This window comes from Triplophysa dalaica, chromosome 1 (assembly GCF_015846415.1).
Source record: "Triplophysa dalaica isolate WHDGS20190420 chromosome 1, ASM1584641v1, whole genome shotgun sequence".
Lineage (NCBI taxonomy): Eukaryota > Metazoa > Chordata > Actinopteri > Cypriniformes > Nemacheilidae > Triplophysa > Triplophysa dalaica.
Genome location: NC_079542.1, coordinates 3,925,339 through 3,947,822, shown reverse-complemented (window position 1 = coordinate 3,947,822; position 22,484 = coordinate 3,925,339). Strand labels below are relative to the sequence as shown.

Here is a 22,484-nt window from a genome sequence, read left to right as displayed (position 1 = left end):
TACACAAATTTAATGCAAAAAGATTTGAGTGTGTTCCACAACGCAGTCACACCGAACAATTATACAGAAACTGTACAGAATAACATTAGGGTTTCTTATATGGGAATATTGATAAGCACAGACATTGCAGCATTTTTCATACTAAAGCTCTGTAGCATTACAACTATTTATTCTTCATCATGCTACAGAAATAATAACAGAAATAACACATCCAATAATCAGATGTGGTAGCTTATGGTTAAAGGTCTCTGGAGCAGTACCACAGAGTTTACAAAGTTAATACAATGCTTGGATTTGGCTCCAGTAACCAACAGTGCCGGCAACTCATCAACAAAGAAAGGATGAGGTCTCAGTTCATGTCTCATGACTAGGAAACACACTGAAAACAGGACACGAGTCATGCATCAGCAGACCACACAATGATGCTCACTAGTACATCTTACAGCATCAGTAATTATTCTCTCTGCTGGTTTCCATTAAAAGACAAAAAACTCATTAAACATAAGAACAAAAGATGAGGTTTACGAATGCATATGTTTGTTTGCAGTGGAAATGTGTACATTTAAAAAGCATTCAACACGATAGCCTGCTAACACAACAAAAAAAAGGACAAACATTAAGAGGGTGAGCATCTCTCTTGGTACAGCACCACTGTGACAGACCACCGGTAGGTCGCAAAATGAGTTCAGATCTCATTATTTAGTCCAATAAGTGACTGTGGCAACGTTTTCATATCTTACAATAAGATTCTTTATTTTTGCCATTATTATTATTAAAGCCATTCTCTGCTAAAATTTGCCTTCTTCCCCTTGTATTGCTTGTAAAAATATTGTGGTGCGATTTGTCAGAGATTATACATGTCTAGGTGGGTCATGAGATGAAAAACTTTGTTAATCCCTGATTAATAAAACATTTTTCAGCCAAAGAAAATAAACAGATACTTTTAAATTGTCTGGTCATAACACATGGGTCTGTTCCCATCGGAAAAAAAAACAATGTATAATTCATTATGCAAAATGCAATGTTAACCAACCAGCAATATAAAAAAATAAAAAAAATAAGTAAAAGGACTTTTAAAAGTGAAAAGAGACCTCCAGATCATATCATATCTTGCACATTCGGTTATACTTACAAAATTGGCATAATATTAAAAGTTTTATAGATATATTTTAATGTTTTGTTTTGAGTAAATGTTATCAACATGTTTTAATATACGTTTGAAGTTTTGTATGATTGTCTAGTTTGATGTGTTGATGCTCATATAAAACATAATTTTCAGAGACAGTCTCCTTGGAACAACCTGTGAAGCATCTTGCTCAAGGGCATGCAGATGATTGGGATCTCAGCAACGTGGCAACAGTTTCTGGGTCAGTCCTTCTAGCCCAGCCTGTAGCTTTGTATTATCAACTTAAGTTGAAAACCACTACCTTTTACATTCTGTATTTTGATCAAAAGTGGAGACCAAAGCGACTTAGGCATAGTGCATGCAATGTGTGTTCCAGATCTGGACCCATGAACACAGTCTTGTTAGTCTGTGATGAAATGAGATTGAAAAAAAAGTTGACTTTCTTTTTTCTTGAAAGGGGGAATATTTGAGAAAATATGGACACCGAAATGAAACATAAATAAATAAAAATCTGTGCTTTAAAATAAACACCTGATAAAACTTCATTGTACTTGCCAGTCTAGGTTTTTCTTCACCTCTTCTCAACGTGATTGCACTATTACAACACAGTGTCACGGAAATCTGTGACATTGTCACAAACTGCAATCTATTAATTCAAGTTTATGGACACAAATTTCCCCCTTTTTATGGCAGTCGGCACGACATTTAATCTAACGTATCTTAATATGTGGTATCTCTCATAGATAAATATATATCAACGCAATCTGATGGGAATTCATGTGTGTTGGGTGTTAGCCACCTTTTAAAATATGTTAGACTCTTTTGAGATCCGTTATAAATATATAAATGTACATACACTCGTTGAAAGTCGTGCTGAGTAACACGAAAAAAGGTGGAAATTCGTGTCCATGAAAACGAATAAATAGATTCCAAATTGCATGCCAAAGCCACAAACTAACCAGAGACTCTGGGTTGACGATTTAATACAACCAGTACAATACAATCATTATAAAATTCTGTAATGCTTGGTTGGTAACTTATCCCATATGACGTCAAAAGGGCACACGTGCTCACACACTAGACCCTGATCTCCACCTAAGCCTTTTTTTAAACCTGCTTAAAGTGACTCAATCCTCACCCTGCTAAATTGATTCCTAACACTGTAGAGAGGTCACAGACAGGACAAAACCAATGGTTTCATTAAACTTGTTTGACACGTGTGCACGCTAAACCACGCTATGTTAACCTTTATTTTCTATTCGATATGCAGCGATATAAAAACAGTCCTCCGTGTTTTATGGTTTGTATTGGAGTTGCTTAGAGAGGTTGTTGATAAAGTATTACAGAAGTGTAGCCACTGAACATCCTGTTTTAGGTCAGCCGCCGTTTTTAGAACACAGTTTCGACCTTAAATTCATGTTAAGAGAATGTCTTACCTTTCTGAACTGCTGGCATACTTAGGTGTCTTTTCTCATTTTAAATGAAAGGGATGGATAAAAATGGCCTTGAATTGGAAAGATGAAGACTGTTTCAAGGGTTTCAAAGACAACCAAAAGATGAATTCAAAAGTAAACTTTTTTTGTCACAAACGGAATGTCACCTGGGTCAAGATATGGCTGTCATCTGTGTGGTAAGAAATACTTTCACAGATTTCAGGCCTCTTTTTAACATATCTCCTTGTACCTAGAAGTTTATATGGAAGGTTAATGTTCTGCTTCAGAAAAATCTTAAAACTCAAGGCTGTAAAGTACTGGCCAATGATGTCAATGATATAGCCAAGGAGGAGAGAAGTTCTTTCAAATCTTAAAATGTCTTTTGTTTCGATGCCTCAATATGAAGTGCATGCCTGTTCATTCTAACTTATTTGTGAAGAATATACTAATAATCAACTTATATATATATATATATATATATATATATATATATATTTAAGTACAGTTTCTTATTGATGAATAAAAAGAAAGATCCTCATATATATATATATACACATACATACATTCAGTACACATACTGTATAGATACATGTATACATATCCAATATATAGAATATTATTATACCTACATATGGATCATGGATCATGCACGCAAGCTTTTAATACATAAAATGGAATGAAAAGTTTTGTTAAGGTAAATTAGGGTTCAAGTATTCAATTCCCCAAAAGCACAAAATAATGTCAACAACCGAAGACTTTAAGCCCCTGAGATCAAATTCAATTGTACACCTGGCTGAGCTTTAATGTATCTCAAACCACAAGGTATGTTCCTAATCATGGCAGAGTTCTTTCATGTTCCTAATCATGGCAGAGTTAAAACAACAATAATTTAATCAATTTTAAAGCCAATATCATAGGAGAAACAGAAAACAATAACAGGACATGATATAAAAAAGCATAACACAATAACTTTCTATCAGCACGATCTGAGAGTCAAAAGTAACTTCATTGGTTATTGGAAAATAAAGTGTCTGTGTGATAATGGCTTGGAAAACCGTTTGAAGGAAAACTTCACCCAAAAATTTAAATTATTTCATCATTTACTCACCCAGGTATTCCAAATCTGTATATATGTCTTTGTTCTGACGAACAAACAGAAAGATATTTGGAAGAATCCTTGCGATCAAACAGTTCTTGGACACCATTGACTATCAAAGGAAAAATGACAATGGTACTCAACATTACAACTCCTGTATACATTCTTAAAAATATATTTTTTGTGTTTAACAGAACAAAGAAATGTATAAAGCAAATTTACATACTTTGGTAGTCAATGGTGGCCAAGAGCTGTTTACAGTTAAGCATTAAAAGCATTCTTCCAAATATCTATCTCTGTGTTCATCAGAGAAAAGCAGATTTGGAACAACTTGAGGGTGAGTAAATAAAGACAGAATTTTTCCATCTTCTGTCTACTATGTGTCTCCTAAACAAGTTTGAGAAAATATTATTATATTATTTACTCCCTTTTGGATCACAAAGCAGACTTTAAACAGAAGACGCTTGTAATATTGTATAGTAAAATTCCTTTTTTGTGGGGTCATAGTAGGACATAAACAAAATCCAAATCGATATCTGACAGGAGTGATGCACTTTCTACAGAACGCCAATCTGGCATGTGTAAAAATATTTTTATAAATGTTTTCATATAAACCAAACAATACAGACATATATTTTTATAAAGGAATTGAAAGAGACTTATAGAAACAGATGTTTACTGTACATAACAACAGTTACATACGTTTGATTAACCTTTTTTAAAACACACAAGGTTCTGTTCTCAATCCATAGATCTTACAAGGTGGAAATTACTTTTATTAGACATGTATTGAAGAAGACATGGTTTCATCTTCAGGTTACATGGACTTATATGAGAATGTACTTGTCTCCCGAATGAACTGAGCTAAAATAACTCTTTTTTTAACTCCCCCCCAAAAACTGACAGACTGCCATTCTCACCTTTGACTTTCACCATCTGCACAGCTCCTTACAATTCATAGTAAACATAATTTAAGATGTGTGCTGTATTTTATCACTTCCATTCTTCTGTGAAACACAAAAGGAGAAAAATTGGAGAATTGCACCAATTGCTCGTTTCCACAATTATAGCTTTCAAGACACAAAAGCTCTTTAAACGTTTCCCAAAAGTGACCTTTAAGTAGTCCATGAACCCGATCAATACATTTCAAAATGTCTTTTAAAATAAGACCATTGCGTCAGAACGGCCAAACTAATGTCATTTATGCCTGTATTCTATTATAACATTTTCCCCAGTGAGACGGATTTAAGATGTATCTGATTCAAGAACAAATAATTCAGAGATTATTATTATACAGCCGATGTTAAGCTTGTTTTTACATACACCTTTTTGTTTAAGCCTGAAACCCTGTAACTAGTTTGTTTAATGGACCTTTTGGGTTCCACAGCGAAAAATGCCATACAAGTTAAATCTCCCATACACTAACATGTGAATGAATGGGAAAGTGATGGTACCACGAGGAGACTGAGAGTTTATAAGTTTTATCATTATTCCAATTCAAAAAGCTTTATTGTCTATCCCCAACAGGGTAGAAAATTATATTTAGACAAAAGGCTCAGACACACAAACAATTCTCATTACAGCAACACATAACATTAAATTCATCCCATAAATGTTTTAAATACAAATATATAAATTCATTTTAAGGTCCTACTTAAAATACCAATTTTAGTTGGGATAAAGTTATGGTTAATGGTCACCATATATTAATATTTTTTGTAATGAAACCAATGCTTAAACCATCTTTTTGTGTTCCACATAGAGTCATACAGGTTAAAAAAGATGACAGAAATTTTATTTTGGGGTAAACTATCCCTTTTAAAAAATGTGGGTTAATACATAACCCATGAAGTACATTAGACCATTCCATACATTTTCTCGGTTCCATACGTGTCATTTTACTTGCATATCATTAAGCTTTATGTATAAAGAATATTTGCTGGTGATAAATGAACAGTATTATTATGACAGCTCGAGCCACAAGAAAGAGACCTCTGAGATGCTCCTCACCGACCGCCTTTAAGTGCGACTCGCGATCTGACGTCGTTAAAGTTACATTTTTGACAGAAGCTGCCTATCAAAAGACTTTTTTCTTTCCTAGATGACCGAACTGTTGTATTAAACGAGTGGTGTAGAAAACAGCAGATGGGACAGACCTGCCCGACATCCACAGGTACCTCCGTCCGGATAGAGAATGACTTTCTTGCCGACCTGACACAGCACGACGAACGATGGACGACCTCGAACACTTCAACATTATTAGACAATAATGAAAACTTTTCATTGCCGCTCGGACAAATGCGATAAGGAATCATGTCTCTGAATATCTCGAGCTTGAACAGCACTCTTCACGCGCAGCCGGTCCTTACGAACAATGTCCTCGCGCTCGTGTTCGGAGTGATGCTCATCATTGCGATCATATGTGGAAATGTACTCGTGTGCATCAGCGTTTATAAAGAAAAGGCACTGAAGACGACGACAAACTATTTCATTGTGAGTTTAGCTGTTGCTGATCTGCTGTTGGCCGTCCTTGTTTTGCCACTGTTTGTCTATGCGGAGGTAAGTCTCGTTTATTTAATTTCCAACACCGTTTGAGACATGAGAACTTTACTTTTAATGTCTGCTGTTGTTTTACAAATTAATACAAATAATTGTGGCATTACCATGTTTTAAATAGCAACATAAAATTGTTTCTGTAGAAAAATATCTCTTTGATTACAAATAGGCCTGTTTGTTTTAGTATTTATATTATTTAATGTACATTAATACACATCCATGGATGTAAATTTACCCCAAATTAGCCAGAGGCTAGTTTTCATTTGAAACTTAAAGAATACACTAATAAATACAACCATCTAAAATATATATATATATAAATATATGTGTATAATATAAAAATATACAATATTAAAATAATCCAGTTTAGTGTTCACATTTTTGATTAAGCCATTTCTTGAAATTTTACTTAAACAAATCAAATGATTTATACTTTGTTAAGGATTGTGGTATAACATTCCACTGATGTTTGTTTTATTACTAGGTTCATATCAAACTGATCCTTGTACTACCTCTGTACCACTTAATAATGTTTTTCAAATGATAAAGGTCTGTGTGTCAATAATTTAATATATTATTTTGATCACATTGAGATTGGCCATTTCGATATACCAATAAATGCAATCCACGTAAATGACTTCTTTCAAATATATTTAAAATAATGAATATTGCAATACATAACTTGGTAACATGACTCGCTGGTTGAGTCCTATTTCATTAGGTGTTTAAGGCCACTTGTCGTATTAGCTTCAAGCACTATAAATCGATCGAGTCGTTGCCACATTTGGCTCTATGGATTGGTTTGGCACCATAAGAGCACCGAGGATCTGAATGTCAAAAGAATTGGAATTCTATCTTAACATGTGTTGTAGTAATGTAGAATAAACACAAGGAATGTCCAGGTTGATAACAGTACTTTGTAGTAAATGCTCATTCTTGCATTTTTTGGTGTAAAACATCTGCCATCTTTGCAGTTTCAAGGTGGCGTTTGGTCCTTGAATTTGGCTCTTTGTGATGGACTGATGACCATGGATGTGATGCTCTGTACATCATCTATATTCAATCTTTGTGCGATCAGTGTTGACAGGTTTGGACTTCTTTCATATCCCTGATGTTGTGAGCGTGTGGTTTGGCTTTGTCCAAAAACTGTGAACATTTGCATGATCCCCGAGTAATTTTCTCTAGTGAGAATGCTTAATCAGTTTATAGTATTTCATTTTGACCTCATCAGGGTTGCGGAAACAGTGTATGCTGGATCGTTTCTATTGTGCGTGAGGCCAACTTCTTTTAGGATAACTAGTTGGAATAACAAAACTATGCAAGACAAACAAAAATATGACCCAGACCAAACACAAGCTTACTTTTGATAATAATTGTGTGCACTTTCTGTGAAACAAAAGTACAATTCTATACTGTGTTGGGGCAGCAAATATGTAAAATTTGAGTCCTGAAACAAAGAGTTAAGAATAAATGGTTTTGCATGAAAGTCTACAGCATTAAGTCTTTATTTCAGTGCATCGGTGCATAAATTTATATGCCTCCTTAACAGGTTTATTGCTGTGTCTATACCACTGAACTACAATCGCAAGCATGTTGGCCATCGTCAGATTCTCTTACTGTCCGCCACATGGCTCTTGGCCCTTGCCGTGGCCTCACCCATCATTTTTGGAATTAACAATGTTCCACAAAGGGACCCAAGAGAGTGCAAACTAGAAGACAACAATTACGTGGTGTATTCCTCCGTATGTTCCTTTTTCATTCCCTGCCCCATAATGCTCCTACTGTACTTCGGGATGTTCCATGGCTTGCGCAAATGGGAAGAAGCTCGCAAAGCCAAACTAAGAAGCGGTATTCGGGCCTGTGGGAGGCTGCAGCACGCCGCAGGGGCCACCGCATTTCCTCCGTTGGGGGCTCTGCCCCGGGTCATTGAGAGGGATTTGACTCAGTCCAGTCTCGAAGAGCTACACGACTTAACACAGACCTCGTGCCCCTTTCCACCAGAGTATAAAAACAGCTCCATCCAAAGGGTGGTTTACCCGGAGATTCGCAATGGCCAACCAGCCAAACAAAAGAAGAGGGCTAAGATCAATGGCAGAGAGAGGAAAGCTATGAGGGTTTTGCCTGTTGTTGTTGGTAAGTCTCGAAAGAAATGTAAAAAGGGTTTCCTGGAGGATTTGGGATGGGGATTATTTGTGCATGTGTTGCTGTTGAAGAGGCTTACTATAAAATTCACCTGATGCATGCAACTTCAAAAAGCATGAATATATACAAATACTTTTGAGCTTTTACTGACAGGTCGGTCCAATTAAGTTGTGTACATAGGTAGTCAAGGAATAAAAAAGAAGTTGCAATTCGCTGCAACACCTAAAGAAAATTCTAACTAGAAACAAATCTCAAAATCCAGATGTGATGTAATGGTTGGCACACTGAAGCAAAAATGTTAAGAGTGCCGTAAAATCGCCATAAGATTACAAAGTGGTTTAATACATGTATTACAAATCTCTCTTTTGTTCATTACTATTATTCTTTTTTAAGATAAACATTACATGTTAATGCACACTGTGCTTATTGTTGGGTCTTAAAGGGATAGTTTACCCAAAAAATGACAATTCTGTCATCATTTACTCACCCTCAGGTTCCAAACCTGTTTACATTTATTTTTAATGCTAAACACAAAGGAAGATATTTGGAAGAATGTAGGGAAAATAAAAACGATGGAAGTCAATCGGGGACGAGATCTGTATGGTTACTGACATACTTCCAAATATCTTCCTTTGTGTTCAGCAGAACAAATAAATGTACACAGGTTTGGAACCTGAACCTGAAATAACCACACACCCATTGTATGGAGCGCCAGTAATGAAGAGCAATGCAATGTCAAATGTAATATTTCTTTTAAAACATTAATCTTAGTCTGACATCATGAAGGTGTCGACCTCCTGCTCTAATTAGAAAGCTGAAAGAAATGTGATGTAGCTTGGTAGCAACCACAGAAATAATGGGGACAGAAATACTTTGGGAGTATCAGGCAATTTTGCACCCCAGCACATAATAAATATAGTTCGGGTAGCTTTTTAAAATAGCAAGTGCACAGTTTCATGTTTTACATTTTACAGAGGAATGTGTACTTAACAGGAATGATGCAAATACATTCTGGCTTTTTACTTCTGCTGGGTTCATAGGACCTAAAACTGGGTGAAAAAACTGCTAATGGAGAAACATGAAAACATTTCTTACACCAGGGAAACACCTCGCAAATGATGGGAAACATAACATAGCCAATACTGGATATTTATAGAAATACCATTACTATACTTGAATAATTTAGGAGAGCAGAAGCCATGGAATAACATATAATATCTATAATATACACGAGGTTGATTTATAAGAGCAGCTTCTTCTCACATGTTCTTCAAAACATTTCGTTTGGCTCTTTCGCAACAGATCCAGTGTTGCATAAGCAGAATAAATGGCTCAGAGTTCACAGGTTTCTGACTTATGTGAAGCTCTCAGAGCTTTAAGAATTGGAATTTGTGATTTTTCAAGAATTGTTTTTTTTTGGAACTGAATCAGTCCAGATGCCGTCCAGAACATCCGACTTTCAAAATATATTGACAGTATCTATGTTACCATTTAGTTATTACAGTCACCCCTTAATGAAAAAATAAAAGAAATTTGCTGCTAACTTGCTTTCTGACATTTAGCTGCAAAATCATGGTATTAGTAAAGCTTTATGTTATGTTATTTAAAAGTGTAGAAGCTTACACCCCACCAATAAAAGATTACTCACCCTCATGTCATTCCAAGCATCACTGTAAAAAAATACCAAATTTTTCTGTTATGTGTTTTCAAGTTTACCGTATTTTGTTATATTTTGTATGACTTTCTTTTGCAGAACACAAAAGATATTTTGAAGAACGTTGGTAACCAAACAACATTTACCCCCAATGACTTTTTTGTATGAACACAAAACCAGTGAGACGTTTCTCAAAATATCTTCTTTTGTGTTTTGCAGAACAAAAGTCACATACAGGTTTGGAATGACATGAGATGAGGGTGAATAAATGTATAAGCTTAAATTGTTGGGTGAACTATACCTTTAACTAATCGTGTTGTTTTATCTTCCTGCAGGTGTCTTCCTCTTTTGCTGGACTCCGTTCTTTGTGGTTCACACCACGAAAGCTCTGTGTGAATCATGTCACATCTCTCCATATCTGATTAGCACAGTGACATGGTTGGGTTACGTTAACAGTGCCCTGAATCCTATCATCTACACTGTTTTTAACACCGAGTTCAGGAAATTCTTCAGAGGATTTCTCAATCGCTGTTGTTGACATCCACCAAACAGACTAAAATATAAGAAAATACCATTATTTATGTTAAAGATATTTCAGTGTTATGTGTTTTTACTTGAAACCGCATGACTTGTTTTTACTATGATGTTAATATTGCCAAAATCTTTTTTCCATATTTCAAATATAGTGGATTTTACACTCTATATACTACAAATGAATAGTCATAGTGGTGCCTGGAACTTTTCAGTGTCATTAAAAAATACCTGAAATATCTTATAAGTGAAGGAATAGTTCACCCAAACAAATGAAATACACCATTTATTCACCCTCATGTCATTCAAAACCTGTATGACTTTTTTCCTTTCCAGAACACAAATGAGTATATTTTGAAGAAGGTTGGTAACCAAACAACATTGAACCTCATTGACTTCGATTGTATGAACACAAAACCACAGAGAGATTTCTCAAGATATCTTTATTCGTGCTCCACAGAAGAAGGGGTCATATCATCGCTGTCCTTCCAAAACTCCTTAAAACACTGAATTTTTTTAATGATTTGACACTGTTTTGAAGTTGACAAGCACTTTTTAAAATGTTGTTGTGCGAAACCCCGTGACAGACATAAGGAGATAACTTATAATAATGATTTATGACAAAAACTAAAAACAAAAGAAGGAGATACGAGGTTTCACAAGGACAGCGACGATATGCAGGTTTTGAATGACAATCATGAAATATTTTTTATTTGTGGGTGAACTATTCCTAAATTAAGAACAATAATGGCAATGATGTACTGTAAATTTGACACCTTACATTTTCATACTGTTAAATGTAAAAAAAAATCCTTTGTGTTCTCGTAACACGACCAGCCTTCAAGTGGCACTGCATATACGTTGATTCATTTTATTGACTATAGGTCTTTCAAATATTCGTATAGATACGTATTAGTTGAACTGCGGGCTTAGATTTCATTCTGCTGAAACCGCAGTGAAGTGCTAATGGCGAAAACCCAGATCCGACCGAAAGACTGTTTAATGAGGTTTGAAACTTGGGTTCCTGTAATGTAACCGTGTACTAAAGCTTCTCCCTGAAGTCCTCAGAACATCATCGTCAAAGTGTCTAATGAAGTTCCCGAAAAGGATCTAACCATATTTGGTTCTATTCTGCCTTATTCTTCAAGCACATCATCACACTGGGATTAAAAAATGATCAGACACCTGTGCCGAAATCCCACTTGCCTCTTTTTTCTTTTTTCATTGAATAATAAATAAAATGTCTGCATGATCAAGTGTAGCTCATCTGGTATGCCTAACCTTGCATTTCTTAGAAAATGAGCCAAATCCTTATCAAAAGTGGATCTGGGTTATCTTACACAGTCTTTTTGCATGCATTTTAAATATAGACTGAAATTCTGTCATGTGAACTCGAAGTCATTTCAATCCCCGTCCTATCAAATCTTAAAATCTCCCTCTTCATCTTGCTTTCAACAGATTATTGAAGGTATTGTTGTTTCGTTTCATCTCCTTAGCCTAAATAAAGAACTGCGAAACAGTCTAGTGTGAATTAGAGAGGTTGTGTATGATGCTCAGACGCTGACAAAATGAATAAAATGAAGTCTGAACTGAATGCTGAGCAGTTCACCTTCTCGCTGTCCTCAGACAACACAAGCAAGTCCTTCTATTCTGAGAAAGCCATTATCAGCAACCTTCTGTGCCAATGCCTGAACATTAGCATTTATGATGGTGACAAACACAGAGTTGTCAACAATTGTCATGGATAGGCTGAGATTTTAAACCAAATTTAATTTAACTTTTTAAAGGTGTCAACTTAAGACTCCAGAAAATATCAACAGCACCGATTGAACAGCACTAGACAAAGTTAATAACTTTAAAAAGATATCTAAATAATGCAAACATGTAAATGTACATAACTATACATCAAAACACGTAGCAAAAAATGCACTTTTTCAAGCAATTTATTGAAGGCACTTCTTACCAACTAATTCAAGTTGATTTTAAGTTCTCCTTTATGTTCACACAGGTCTAGTTTATCGCAAAATTATTGTGATAGGCACAAAACTCCCACTAAGGTCAGAAAATAATCGCAAAGCTTGTATTTCTTAAACTGGCACTTTTCAGGATTTGTTTTTTAATCCACAGGCAAACATGAAGGGTGACCATGATTATAAAAAACAAGATATCAAAATGGAGTACCAAAGTTTCATCCTGAAGGTCACAAAATGTTCATTTTTGTAGTGGAGTGTTTTGATGATTGATTGAGTGATTTGAAAAACGGTGTTGCAGAAGTTCAATGGCAGCAGATTATAACATATTTATTGCCTGTAAAGTATAGGCCTAATAAACATGCTGAAGTGAAATAAAAAACAAAAGTTCTGAACTGACAAAATAATTGCAAATTTAGCGTTATTATCATTTGACCCATGATCATGCAGCCCAACTAAACATACCATAAAACATACACACCATATGAAGTAAAAAGGATGGCTTGAAACTTGAAACATAGCTTTCCTGTAGCTCTGTGGTAAGAGCGTTGCGTTAACTACACAAAGTCATGGGTTCGATTCCAGCGGATTGCACATACTTAGAAGCAAATGTATAGGATAATGCAATATAAGTCGCTTTGGATAAAAGCGTCTGCCAAATGCATTAACGTAAATGTCTGGGTAAACAGGATTTACAACTGACCAACCAAGAAAGTCTTTAATGTTGGTGCATTCATGCACTTCATCTAATGCATTTTCACATACGAGACGAGATGTTACAATTACGCAAAAATGTACCCACCTGTTTTCAGTGTATTATGGTTTTTTACTTTTTACAAGTTTTAAACAGAATTTAACATCATTATTAAAAAACTAAAATATAACCTGAGATTTAAAGAAATTTACTTTTTATTACTGTATTACATTTTTTAAATAATATAAGGTATATATACGTCTCTGCAAGACGTAAAGACCATTGATCCAGAAGCTCTTCCTGTTGCAGTTTAACACTACACAAACGTTACAAGGAAATACAACCTACAGAACATTAACAATTACATCAAACTTTTAAATAAACATCTTTAGGACTTAATTATATATGCAAAATAAAAAATGTTGATGACATCTTGAAAAATGGTCTATAATACCTATAAATGCTTGTGAATTGCTACAAGAATGGAGGTCACTTGATTTAGATTTTCATAGATATCCATTTCCCACTTTGTACAACTTCCATTCCATTCCATTTTCTTCGCTTATCCAAACTACCTCGGGTCACGGGGACCCAGTGCCTATCTCAGGAGTCATCGGGCATCAAGGCAGGATACACCCTGGATGGAGTGCCAACCCATCTTTGTACAACTTGTCAACACATAATAAACGGTTTCCATAATTGCATGCATGCACACTACTGAGGGGGGCCAACAGCAGATTTGAAACCGATCCCAAGTCAGACTGCTCATTCTTCTCTTTTCATTGAATCCTACGAAGTACAAAATAAATATTTCAGATGCCTATATGTTGTGTGTTACCTTCTGTTTATCACGTTCTCTTCAAAGAAAGAAATAATTAAATTATTGATTAAAACTGCTTCAGGCAGTCTTGTCATGTAAATTTCTTGCTTTTCATTCTTATGTAGGAATCGTGACTTGTTAGTGAACTATCTTGTTTTATTAAATATGACAGGTGGCGGCATGAGAGGACCATAAAATATTCATTTCTCAATAAATCTCGTAGAATACAAAGTTTCATTTGTTTTCTTCTAAGTACGGTAGAGTGAAGACTCATTTACATACGTCCACCGGTGTGATTTATATGATTGATTTCACTCACCGAGGTGTCCACACTCATTAGGTCATCTAATTCCTGCATCCAGCCGAGGAGCTCCACCAGCTTCTTTACCCCACTAACAACGTCACCCACCTCGGCAACGTCATTGGGACATGAAGACCCCCCAGCAAACGGCCCCACAAGATCTCGGTTTATCAAAAGGCGTGACACGGAGCTGCGCACCGCACCAGCTAAGCTGGCGAAGGGCTCCACCTAATAATTGCAAATATTAAAGAATTAACTGGGTGATTCAACAGTGACATCTGCTGATGATACGGAGACATGACACAAATCCCAGTGTCCTAATATTTATGTACCTGTGACTTAATGTTTAATCCTCCGTGTGGTATTAAATATTTACAAATGCATGTCTTGTCTTGTCTCATATATAAAGAATCCACAGCATCATGCTTACTGACAGATGAAGCATCATTGCTCACCTCCAGAGATGTTCCCATGACGATGAGCAAATCTGCCATCGGGAAGTCTGTAAGGTACGTGAAGAACTGTTGAGGAAGTTCCTCACCGAAGAACACAATGTCAGGCTTGATGACTCCATTACAGACAGAGCATCGGGGTACGGTTCCTTTCATTATATCATTCTGTAAGGGGAGAGACATATAGGATGATCATATAGTCACACATCAGTCATTATCAAATCACCTGACAATCTGTAAGCTCTAGATGGTTGGGACATGCTTACAAAATATATTACAAAAAAGTGCTGTTACAGAATCGACAGTTACAGAGTACATCCCATACTAACCCGGAGCTCTTCACCTTTGTAATCCATGCGGCAGACCGTGCAGGTGGCTGTTGCAAACGTTCCATGTGCCTCCACCAACATCTTAGGAGGAACGCCTGCCACTGCAGTCGATTAAAGAGTAGGAATGATGATCATTGATCGGGTAAACATTGCGAATAAACAAGACTCAAGAGTGATTTTTCATGTTTTTCTTAATATTTATCATAATTGCAAACACAGTAAGAGATAACAAATCTTAAATTTCCAGGATTTAGTTACTCACATCGCTCCAGTCTGTCAATGTTTTGGGTGTACATCCTGAGCAGCTGGCCCTTATCGTGAAGCAGTCGAATGAAGTAGTGCGTCAGGTTGGGTTTGTAATTGCCAGGATACAACTCTTTGGCAAGTGTAAAAAAAGGGTCGGGATTGTGATGGAAGTAATTTATTTCAAATATGGCCTCAGCATAGGGTAGATTGTATCGTTGAAGGTTGTCATAAAGACCACTGCCTGGCGATCTGGGGGAGAAATACGGTTAAGACTTGGATCAAACATTTCAAAAGTGGATCGGAGACGACTGGCAGTCTACCTGAAGTCTGGGATTCCACTGGGTGTGCTGATGCCTGCACCAGCCATCACCACAATCCTTTTAAACCTGTTTTCTCTTATATTTGCCGCAATGTCCTCCAAGGTTTGCTGCCGAGCAGTGCCACGGGGTCCTCCAAACAAGCCTCTTGATCCACCACATCTTATAAACGCAGATCTATACACGTTTGAGAAAAGTCATCTTAAATTCCTTCAAAGAACACAGCAGAATACAAAACAATACTCACAGACAATTAAATTCAGATAATAACAGTGGACTCCTCTGTGCGTGAGAACATGGTGACGAGATCTTCTGATGGGAAAAGTTTCTCCTTGACAGATCTAAAGAAAAAACATCATTATAAGAATGTCTACTAGATACACTTGATTACTGTTAAAACATAAGACAATACTCTTATCTCAAAACAGAGATACTCGCATAAGAACTTGTTGCAGTGTAGCAATGTCCATAACTCATAACATTAACATTTATGTATTTTGCAGATGCGTTTATCCACAACACATTACAATGCATTCGAGCTATACATCTCATCAGTAGGATATGCATTTTTGCAATATTCTTTGGAGCATGCACACACTAAATATGTAATACATTAGATACATTGTCTCGTGCAGAGTCTTCTTCTCCAACAGAAGTTTTCCGTAAAACGTCCTCTGAAAACATTCAGTACTGTCGTTTTCAGGTACAGCATGGTGAGCTTTTGCGTTCTCAGAAATCATACATTATGTTTACGACAATAACTTAAAACTCAATCTATCGACAATTGTATGCAAGTACTGTGTGCCTGTAAATAAACAGAGAAGGTCAGAAACACAATGATGACGTACAACTACCGTAATAACATGTTTCCAATTATTGTTTCTTTATCAAATCTCACAATGTCAGAATAAATTGTAAACATCATATGTTAACGTATACTAATGACGACATTTACACATAATAATTGTAATGTTTATTATATCTCTTTTAATAGTATTTACATTAAAGTATACTTTCAGGGCTGTTTTGAGTGCGGGATTACTGCATCATTTACGACGGTTTACTGAGCGTCTACACTGCTACTGTTTTCCTTCGTGGTATAAAATAGTTGATGTTATTAAGTATATACATTGAATATGTATACAGAAGGAGCCCAGGATATATTCATATGTTTGAAATACGGGGACTATTTTATTGCCAGTGGTAAATGTCGGGACTTTTATTTTGCCTCTCTGAGTATCGCGTGATCATCATACGGAGTCGCCGCGGTTTGTGGTCTTGCACATTATTCAAAGTATGATTTCATTTTTAACATATTTTCTCCGACAATTTAAATATTACAAAAGCAATTTCATAATACTTTATTGTCAAGTGCGCAAAGATGTTTTCTGGAACCAGTGCCGTCCACATTTGTGAATGCAAGGCGAAAAACTAAGTGATTTACTTCTATTCACATTTCAAGCTTTTCGTGTATGGATTTGATCTGTTTATGTTTTTTTTAATAAATATATATGTTCATACTTTCCACATAGTTTAGTAAGTTGTGTGAGGCCCAATTGTAATTTCCCTGTATGTAATATGCATGTATGATTTGTACACAGAGAAAATGTCATGAAGTAACATACAGTAAATAAATTATTTGTTTGCCCAAAAATAAGGATTCTGTTTTTGTTTTCCTTTGTAAAAATGTAACTTTTTTAGTTCTGTGCCTGATCTGCTGTGTCAAACTATAGAGATAGTTTGTATGCCAAACAAACAATCTTATCACACAATCCTCAGTAAAACCATTGTCACTCCAGGTCGTCGGTAAAGAAGCCAAACAAGCTTCTATTCTGATTCTGACTCACTTTTGTAATGATGGACTGTGTTAAAGAGGAGAGTGAAGACATAAGTGATGCAGATTTGGACACAAAGAGAGATTAGGATGTTGAGGAACAAAGAGGTTTGTGTCCATTTTCTTTTTTACATAATCTTTGATTTTGTTAATTTTAGACACGATGGAAGTGAACGTAGAAAGTGGATAAAACGATGAAATGGAGGAGAAACATCAACATCACAGTTTCAAAAATGAGAAAAATTTGTTCAGCTGCTCACAAACTGATGAGAATTCAAGAAACCGCCTTACAATGTGTTCTAACCAGACATGACTCAATAAAAGGTATCTTTCACATGTTATTTGAGTTTTTTTTCCAATCCTATTACAATTTCAGTGTTTATTGTTTTTAAAGGAGTGTTGATGTTAAATGTTAAATGCTTGTGCTCAAATATTTTTCTGAGAGCTATATCTCCAATAATGTCCTTCAAAGTTGATTTTGTCAATCATGTTTGTGATGCAAAGAGAACTGAAAATGATGAGTTGGAGGGATGCCATCTTTGTAGAAAGAGTTTCTTTAATAAAGGATATCTTAATCGCCACATAAAGACTCACACCAGATAAGGGCCCTATACCTGTCCTCATTGTGGAAAGACATACCTTACACATAAAGGTCATTTTGAGAAACATTTAAAAAGTCACACTGTTGAAATGCTCTTTACATGTCCTCAGTGTGGTAAGAGTTTTTCACAAAAACAACATCTTAATGCTCACATTATGACTCATGCCGAACAGAGCCCACACACCTGTCCTCAGTGTGGAAAGCATTACAAACGTAAAACACATCTTAAGAATCATGTTATTAGTCACGCAAGCCAAAAGCCTTTCTTATGCCCTCAATGTGAAAAGAGTTTTAAATGTAAGCAAAGCCTCAGTCGTCATATTAAATGTCATATTAGAGATGGAATTTACACCTGATTAAAATTTCTCATCTAAAAAGCAGCTAGTCACATACGAATTCACACCGGAGAAAAAACTTTCACGTGTCTTCAGTGTGATAAGAGTTTTACACAACAAGGAAATCTTAAGCATCACATCCACACGCATATAGGCGAGAGGCCTTTCTTGTCCCATCCGTGTGAAAAGAGTTTTGTGCAGGCCAAAATTTCGTTAATTATCCGCGACAATACTCTGTGCCTTGATTTCACAGATAAGGCTCAGTCTCAGACAAAAATTAATATCTTTGAAATATGAAATAATATTTTTTATACATATGGCTGTTCAGAATTTAGATAAATTAGTCTACACCTGTCATGATGTTGGTTTCGGAGAGAAGCCTTAAAAACAAGTACAAAAGAAGACTTGTTGTTTGTTTTGCATGATTTCAAGTCTTTTATAACAGATTTCAAGCTCATCGTTTGCATAAAATATCAATTATTTTACCATGGTGCTATAGGTTCAGCAGCGGTCAATGCTGGCCTTGTCTTAGAAATTGAACCAAACATAAGTGGAGTATAAATGGAGATTTTTTCTGCACTTGTTTCATTGCAATGTGTTGCGTTGCAACAAACACAAAACAAAATACTTTTATTTATGCATCATTCTTTTTTCAGTAGTTTAGTTTACTTTTTCTCATATGCCTGTCACAATTTTGGACAGATTGACGATAGGGACCTTTATTTTGCCTCTCGAAGCCTGACGTGCAATGACGTCATACGGAGTGTACTGCGCCAGTGCGGCTGCGGCTCTTCAGTCGGTTTTATAAGGTGAATAAAACGATGCAGAATATGCTTTAACGTTTAACCTTGTATGTATTCAATATTAACAAGACGATGTTTAATGATATCACAATATTGTTATGATTGCAAAAAGTAACGGAGTTGTTTTCTTGTAACGTTACTGGGGCCAACATTAATTATTTATATTTTTCTATGAATAAAAGCGTGCCCACAAGAAGAACAAGACATTTACTATCAAGCTATTCATCAACTGTTAATAGGTTTTGGGGATAATCAAGTATATGTTCTATATATATAAATAAACCTAAACTTACTCATTCAGACCTGTGTGCCCCCTAGATACTTGCATTCTGCTGCTTGTGGCCCCTCACAACAAAGGCACAAAATCACTTTCGAGCACCTTCTTCTGGACTGTTCCCATGACCTGCCTGTCACACCTGCTGAAACAACACATGCTACTACTTTACTATTCTGACCCACCTTTGTAATGATGGAGTTTGTTAAAGAGGAGAGAGAAGACACAGATATAGCAGAATGGGATACAATGAAAGCTGTGAATAACGAAATGCAAAGAGGTAAGTGTTTAATTTTGATTTATTGGTAACAAAGTCTCTGGGTATAAAACCATTGCAGCTGAAGAATATCATAACAGGATTTTCATTTTACATCATTTGTGACTGTTACTTTTTTGTTTTAGACCTGATTGTAGTCAAAGTGGAAGGTCAAGAAAACAGTGAAATAGAGAACGGACATCAGCATCACAGTTATAATCCTGTAGAAACTGCTTTCAACTGTTCACAAACTATTGAGGATTCCCTTCAAGAAAGAACCGCAGACGTAAGTCATCTGGGTAAAAGGCCCTTCGCTTGCCGTCAATGTGGAAAGAGTTTTGTTAATAAAGGAAATCTTAACCATCACATAAAGACTCACTCAAGAGAGGGGCCCTACATCTGCCCTCACTGTGGTAAGACTTACACATATAAAGGTCACTTTAAGGAACATTTAGTAGGTCACACAGGTGAGAAGCCTTTTACGTGCCCTCAGTGTGGAAAGTGTTTTTCACAAAAAGGAAACCTTAATGTTCACATAAAGACTCATGCTGGAGAGCGGCCATACACCTGCCCTCAGTGTGAAAAAACATACACGTTTAAATGGCATCTTAAGGACCATATGATAACTCACACTGGCCAAAAGCCTTTCTCGTGCCCTCAGTGTGGAAAGTGTTTCATACGTAAGGCAAGCCTTAATATTCATTTAAGAACTCACGCCAGTGATGGGCCTTTCACCTGCCCTCAGTGTAACAAGAGCTTCCCATCCAAAGTACATTTAGATTGTCACATACGAGTTCACACGGGAGAGAAACCTTTCGCGTGCCCTCACTGTGAGAAGAGTTTTTCGCAACAAGGACATCTTACGTATCACATCCGAATTCATACAGGTGAGAAGCCTTACTCGTGCCATCTGTGTGGTAAGAGTTTCACACAGCCTCAGAATCTGAAATGTCATATGCAGTTTCACTTGAATGAGAGGCCGTTTGGCTGCGATCAGTGCAGTAAAATGTTTGTTTCGTCAGCGCTGCTAAGGAGACACCAGAAGACTCATACAGGTGAGAAGCCGTATTTGTGTTCTGCTTGTGGGAAGTGTTTTCAATCAGTCGGTTATCTTAAAGTGCACCAGAAGAGGCATACGGGCGAGAAAAGTCACCTGTGCTCTGTGTGTGAAAAAGCCTTTCTGAGAGCCACAGACCTGAAGCGGCACCTCAAGGTCCACTCTCGAGATAATCCCAACAAGAGTTCACACAGTGAAGAGGGATCTATTGAGTCTAGGAAGGAAGTTGATAAAACACAGGAGACTGCGCACTGTGGAGAAGCCGCACCAAGTGCTGATAAACGCGCCTAATGAATTACTTTCTTTTTGTGCATTAGCAAGAGTGAATTCTGTGATTGTTTGTTTGTTAGTTAATATGAATATGTATTACCACATATATACTACATTTGTACTCATTTATTAAAAAGTGGCACCAATAATCTGTCTTTATTAATATACAGTGCTTATTAATATAGATCTTTTGTTATCTTTGTCAAATATCATGGCAGAGAGAGTCTTTTGTTGATGTGGCAAACAAGTAATTAAACTGCTCCAGTTTGGAGAATATAATGATTAAAGATGATGTGTAATTAGTATTACATTTGAAAAACTTGTGGTGATTTTGTAGTTGGTATGTATATACTGTATATATATATATATATATATATATATATATATATATATATATATATACAGTCACCTAAAGGATTATTAGGAACACCATACTAATACTGTGCTTGACCCCCTTTCGCCTTCAGATCTGCCTTAATTCTACATGGCATTGATTCAACAAGGTGCTGAAAGCATTCTTTAGAAATGTTGGCCCATATTGATAAGATAGCATCTTGCAGTTGATGGAGATTTGTGGGATGCACGAAGCTCCCGTTCCACCACATCCCAAAGATGCTCTATTGGGTTGAGATCTGGTGACTGTGGGGGCCATTTCAGCACAGTGAACTCATTGTCATGTTCAAGAAACCAATTTGAAATGATTCGAGCTTTGTGAAAGGGTGCATTATCCTGCTGGAAGTAGCCATCAGAGGATGGGTACATGGTGGTCATAAAGGGATGGACATGGTCAGAAACAATGCTCAGGTAGGCCGTGGCATTTAAACGATGCCCAATTGGCACTAAGGGGCCTAAAGTGTGCCAAGAAAACATCCCCCACACCATTACACCACCACCACCATAATTGCATTAATGAGAAATTTAACAGGAGTTCCTAATAATCCTTTAGGTGAGTGTATATATATACACATGTTCATATGATTGTAACTTTTTATAGCTTTGTACATGGATGTGAATATCGTCTTTAGCACCTTGCTGCAATCTTATTTTCCCTAAATGGGACAATAAAGCTGAGTCTTAGTCTGACATGTCATTCCAAACCCTTGGCTGATTTTTTCTCCCTAAGAAATAAAAGTATATAAATAAAATACATTTTTTGTTGAGTTTTATTTCTCTTGTCCATGTAGTGAAGAGAAGCTTTTACGAATTACTGTGTCCATTTATTTTTTAACCAGTGTTATTAGTGAGTGGTAATTCATACCAGTAATTTAACCAACAATGCTAATTATAGCAATGACTCTCAATCCAACTGTGTAGCATTCCCTCAAAGGTCCATGTGTCTCCTTTAAAAAATGTAACATTTATATTATATCAAAATTATGCAATTGTT

General features: G+C 36.2%; 3 protein-coding genes across 6 annotated transcripts; 2 read left to right on the top strand and 1 right to left on the bottom strand.

Annotated features, from left to right (window-relative positions):
- Nucleotides 1-5,968: 5,968 nt before the first annotated feature.
- On the top strand, nt 5,969-10,545 carry drd4b (dopamine receptor D4b). Its single transcript, XM_056756747.1, has 4 exons — nt 5,969-6,214; nt 7,186-7,298; nt 7,761-8,344; nt 10,343-10,545. Exons 1-4 carry the CDS (start codon nt 5,969-5,971, stop codon nt 10,543-10,545), a joined length of 1,146 nt encoding a protein of 381 aa, XP_056612725.1.
- A 1,663-nt stretch (nt 10,546-12,208) lies between these two features.
- sirt3 (sirtuin 3) lies at nt 12,209-16,490 on the bottom strand. Of its 3 annotated transcripts, XR_008907489.1 has the most exons (9): nt 16,289-16,490; nt 15,915-16,008; nt 15,671-15,844; nt 15,367-15,599; nt 15,105-15,205; nt 14,779-14,940; nt 14,342-14,551; nt 13,874-13,991; nt 12,209-13,741 (listed from the first exon to the last, which is right to left on the bottom strand). XR_008907489.1 is itself a non-coding variant. In XM_056756730.1 (8 exons), the coding sequence occupies exons 1-8, from the start codon at nt 16,377-16,379 to the stop codon at nt 13,968-13,970; spliced, it is 1,089 nt and encodes a 362-aa protein (XP_056612708.1). In that variant the 5' UTR covers nt 16,380-16,490; the 3' UTR covers nt 12,209-13,967. The 3 variants fall into 3 exon arrangements, 2 of the variants coding, with proteins under 2 accessions (XP_056612708.1, XP_056612700.1); XM_056756730.1 differs by having other exon boundaries at nt 12,209-13,991; XM_056756722.1 differs by lacking the exons at nt 12,209-13,741; nt 13,874-13,991 and having other exon boundaries at nt 14,000-14,551.
- A 1,001-nt stretch (nt 16,491-17,491) lies between these two features.
- LOC130423445 (gastrula zinc finger protein XlCGF52.1-like) lies at nt 17,492-22,205 on the top strand. 2 transcript variants are annotated; one of them, XM_056749576.1, is made up of 4 exons: nt 17,492-17,609; nt 19,140-19,246; nt 19,559-19,794; nt 19,917-22,205. In XM_056749576.1, the coding sequence occupies exons 3-4, from the start codon at nt 19,707-19,709 to the stop codon at nt 21,116-21,118; spliced, it is 1,290 nt and encodes a 429-aa protein (XP_056605554.1). In that variant the 5' UTR covers nt 17,492-17,609; nt 19,140-19,246; nt 19,559-19,706; the 3' UTR covers nt 21,119-22,205. The 2 variants fall into 2 exon arrangements, with proteins under 2 accessions (XP_056605554.1, XP_056605555.1); XM_056749577.1 differs by lacking the exon at nt 17,492-17,609 and adding an exon at nt 17,734-17,825.
- The last annotated feature ends 279 nt before the right edge of the window (nt 22,206-22,484 follow it).

What these genes read in the sequence shown, in the direction of transcription:
- drd4b (XM_056756747.1), top strand. Translation starts at nt 5,969, where the DNA reads ATGTCTCTGAATATCTCGAGCTTGAACAGCACTCTTCACGCGCAGCCG. An exon ending in CACTGTTTGTCTATGCGGAG is followed by an intron (nt 6,215 to 7,185) that starts GTAAGTCTCGTT and finishes CCATCTTTGCAG; the next exon opens with TTTCAAGGTGGCGTTTGGTC. An exon ending in TGTGCGATCAGTGTTGACAG is followed by an intron (nt 7,299 to 7,760) that starts GTTTGGACTTCT and finishes CCTCCTTAACAG; the next exon opens with GTTTATTGCTGTGTCTATAC.
- sirt3 (XM_056756722.1), bottom strand. Translation starts at nt 16,379, where the DNA reads ATGCTGTACCTGAAAACGACAGTACTGAATGTTTTCAGAGGACGTTTT. An exon ending in TTATCTGAATTTAATTGTCT is followed by an intron (nt 15,845 to 15,914) that starts GTGAGTATTGTT and finishes AAACGTGTATAG; the next exon opens with ATCTGCGTTTATAAGATGTG. An exon ending in ACAAAGGTGAAGAGCTCCGG is followed by an intron (nt 14,941 to 15,104) that starts GTTAGTATGGGA and finishes CTCCCCTTACAG; the next exon opens with AATGATATAATGAAAGGAAC.
- LOC130423445 (XM_056749576.1), top strand. Translation starts at nt 19,707, where the DNA reads ATGATGGAGTTTGTTAAAGAGGAGAGAGAAGACACAGATATAGCAGAA. An exon ending in GAATAACGAAATGCAAAGAG is followed by an intron (nt 19,795 to 19,916) that starts GTAAGTGTTTAA and finishes TTTTTGTTTTAG; the next exon opens with ACCTGATTGTAGTCAAAGTG.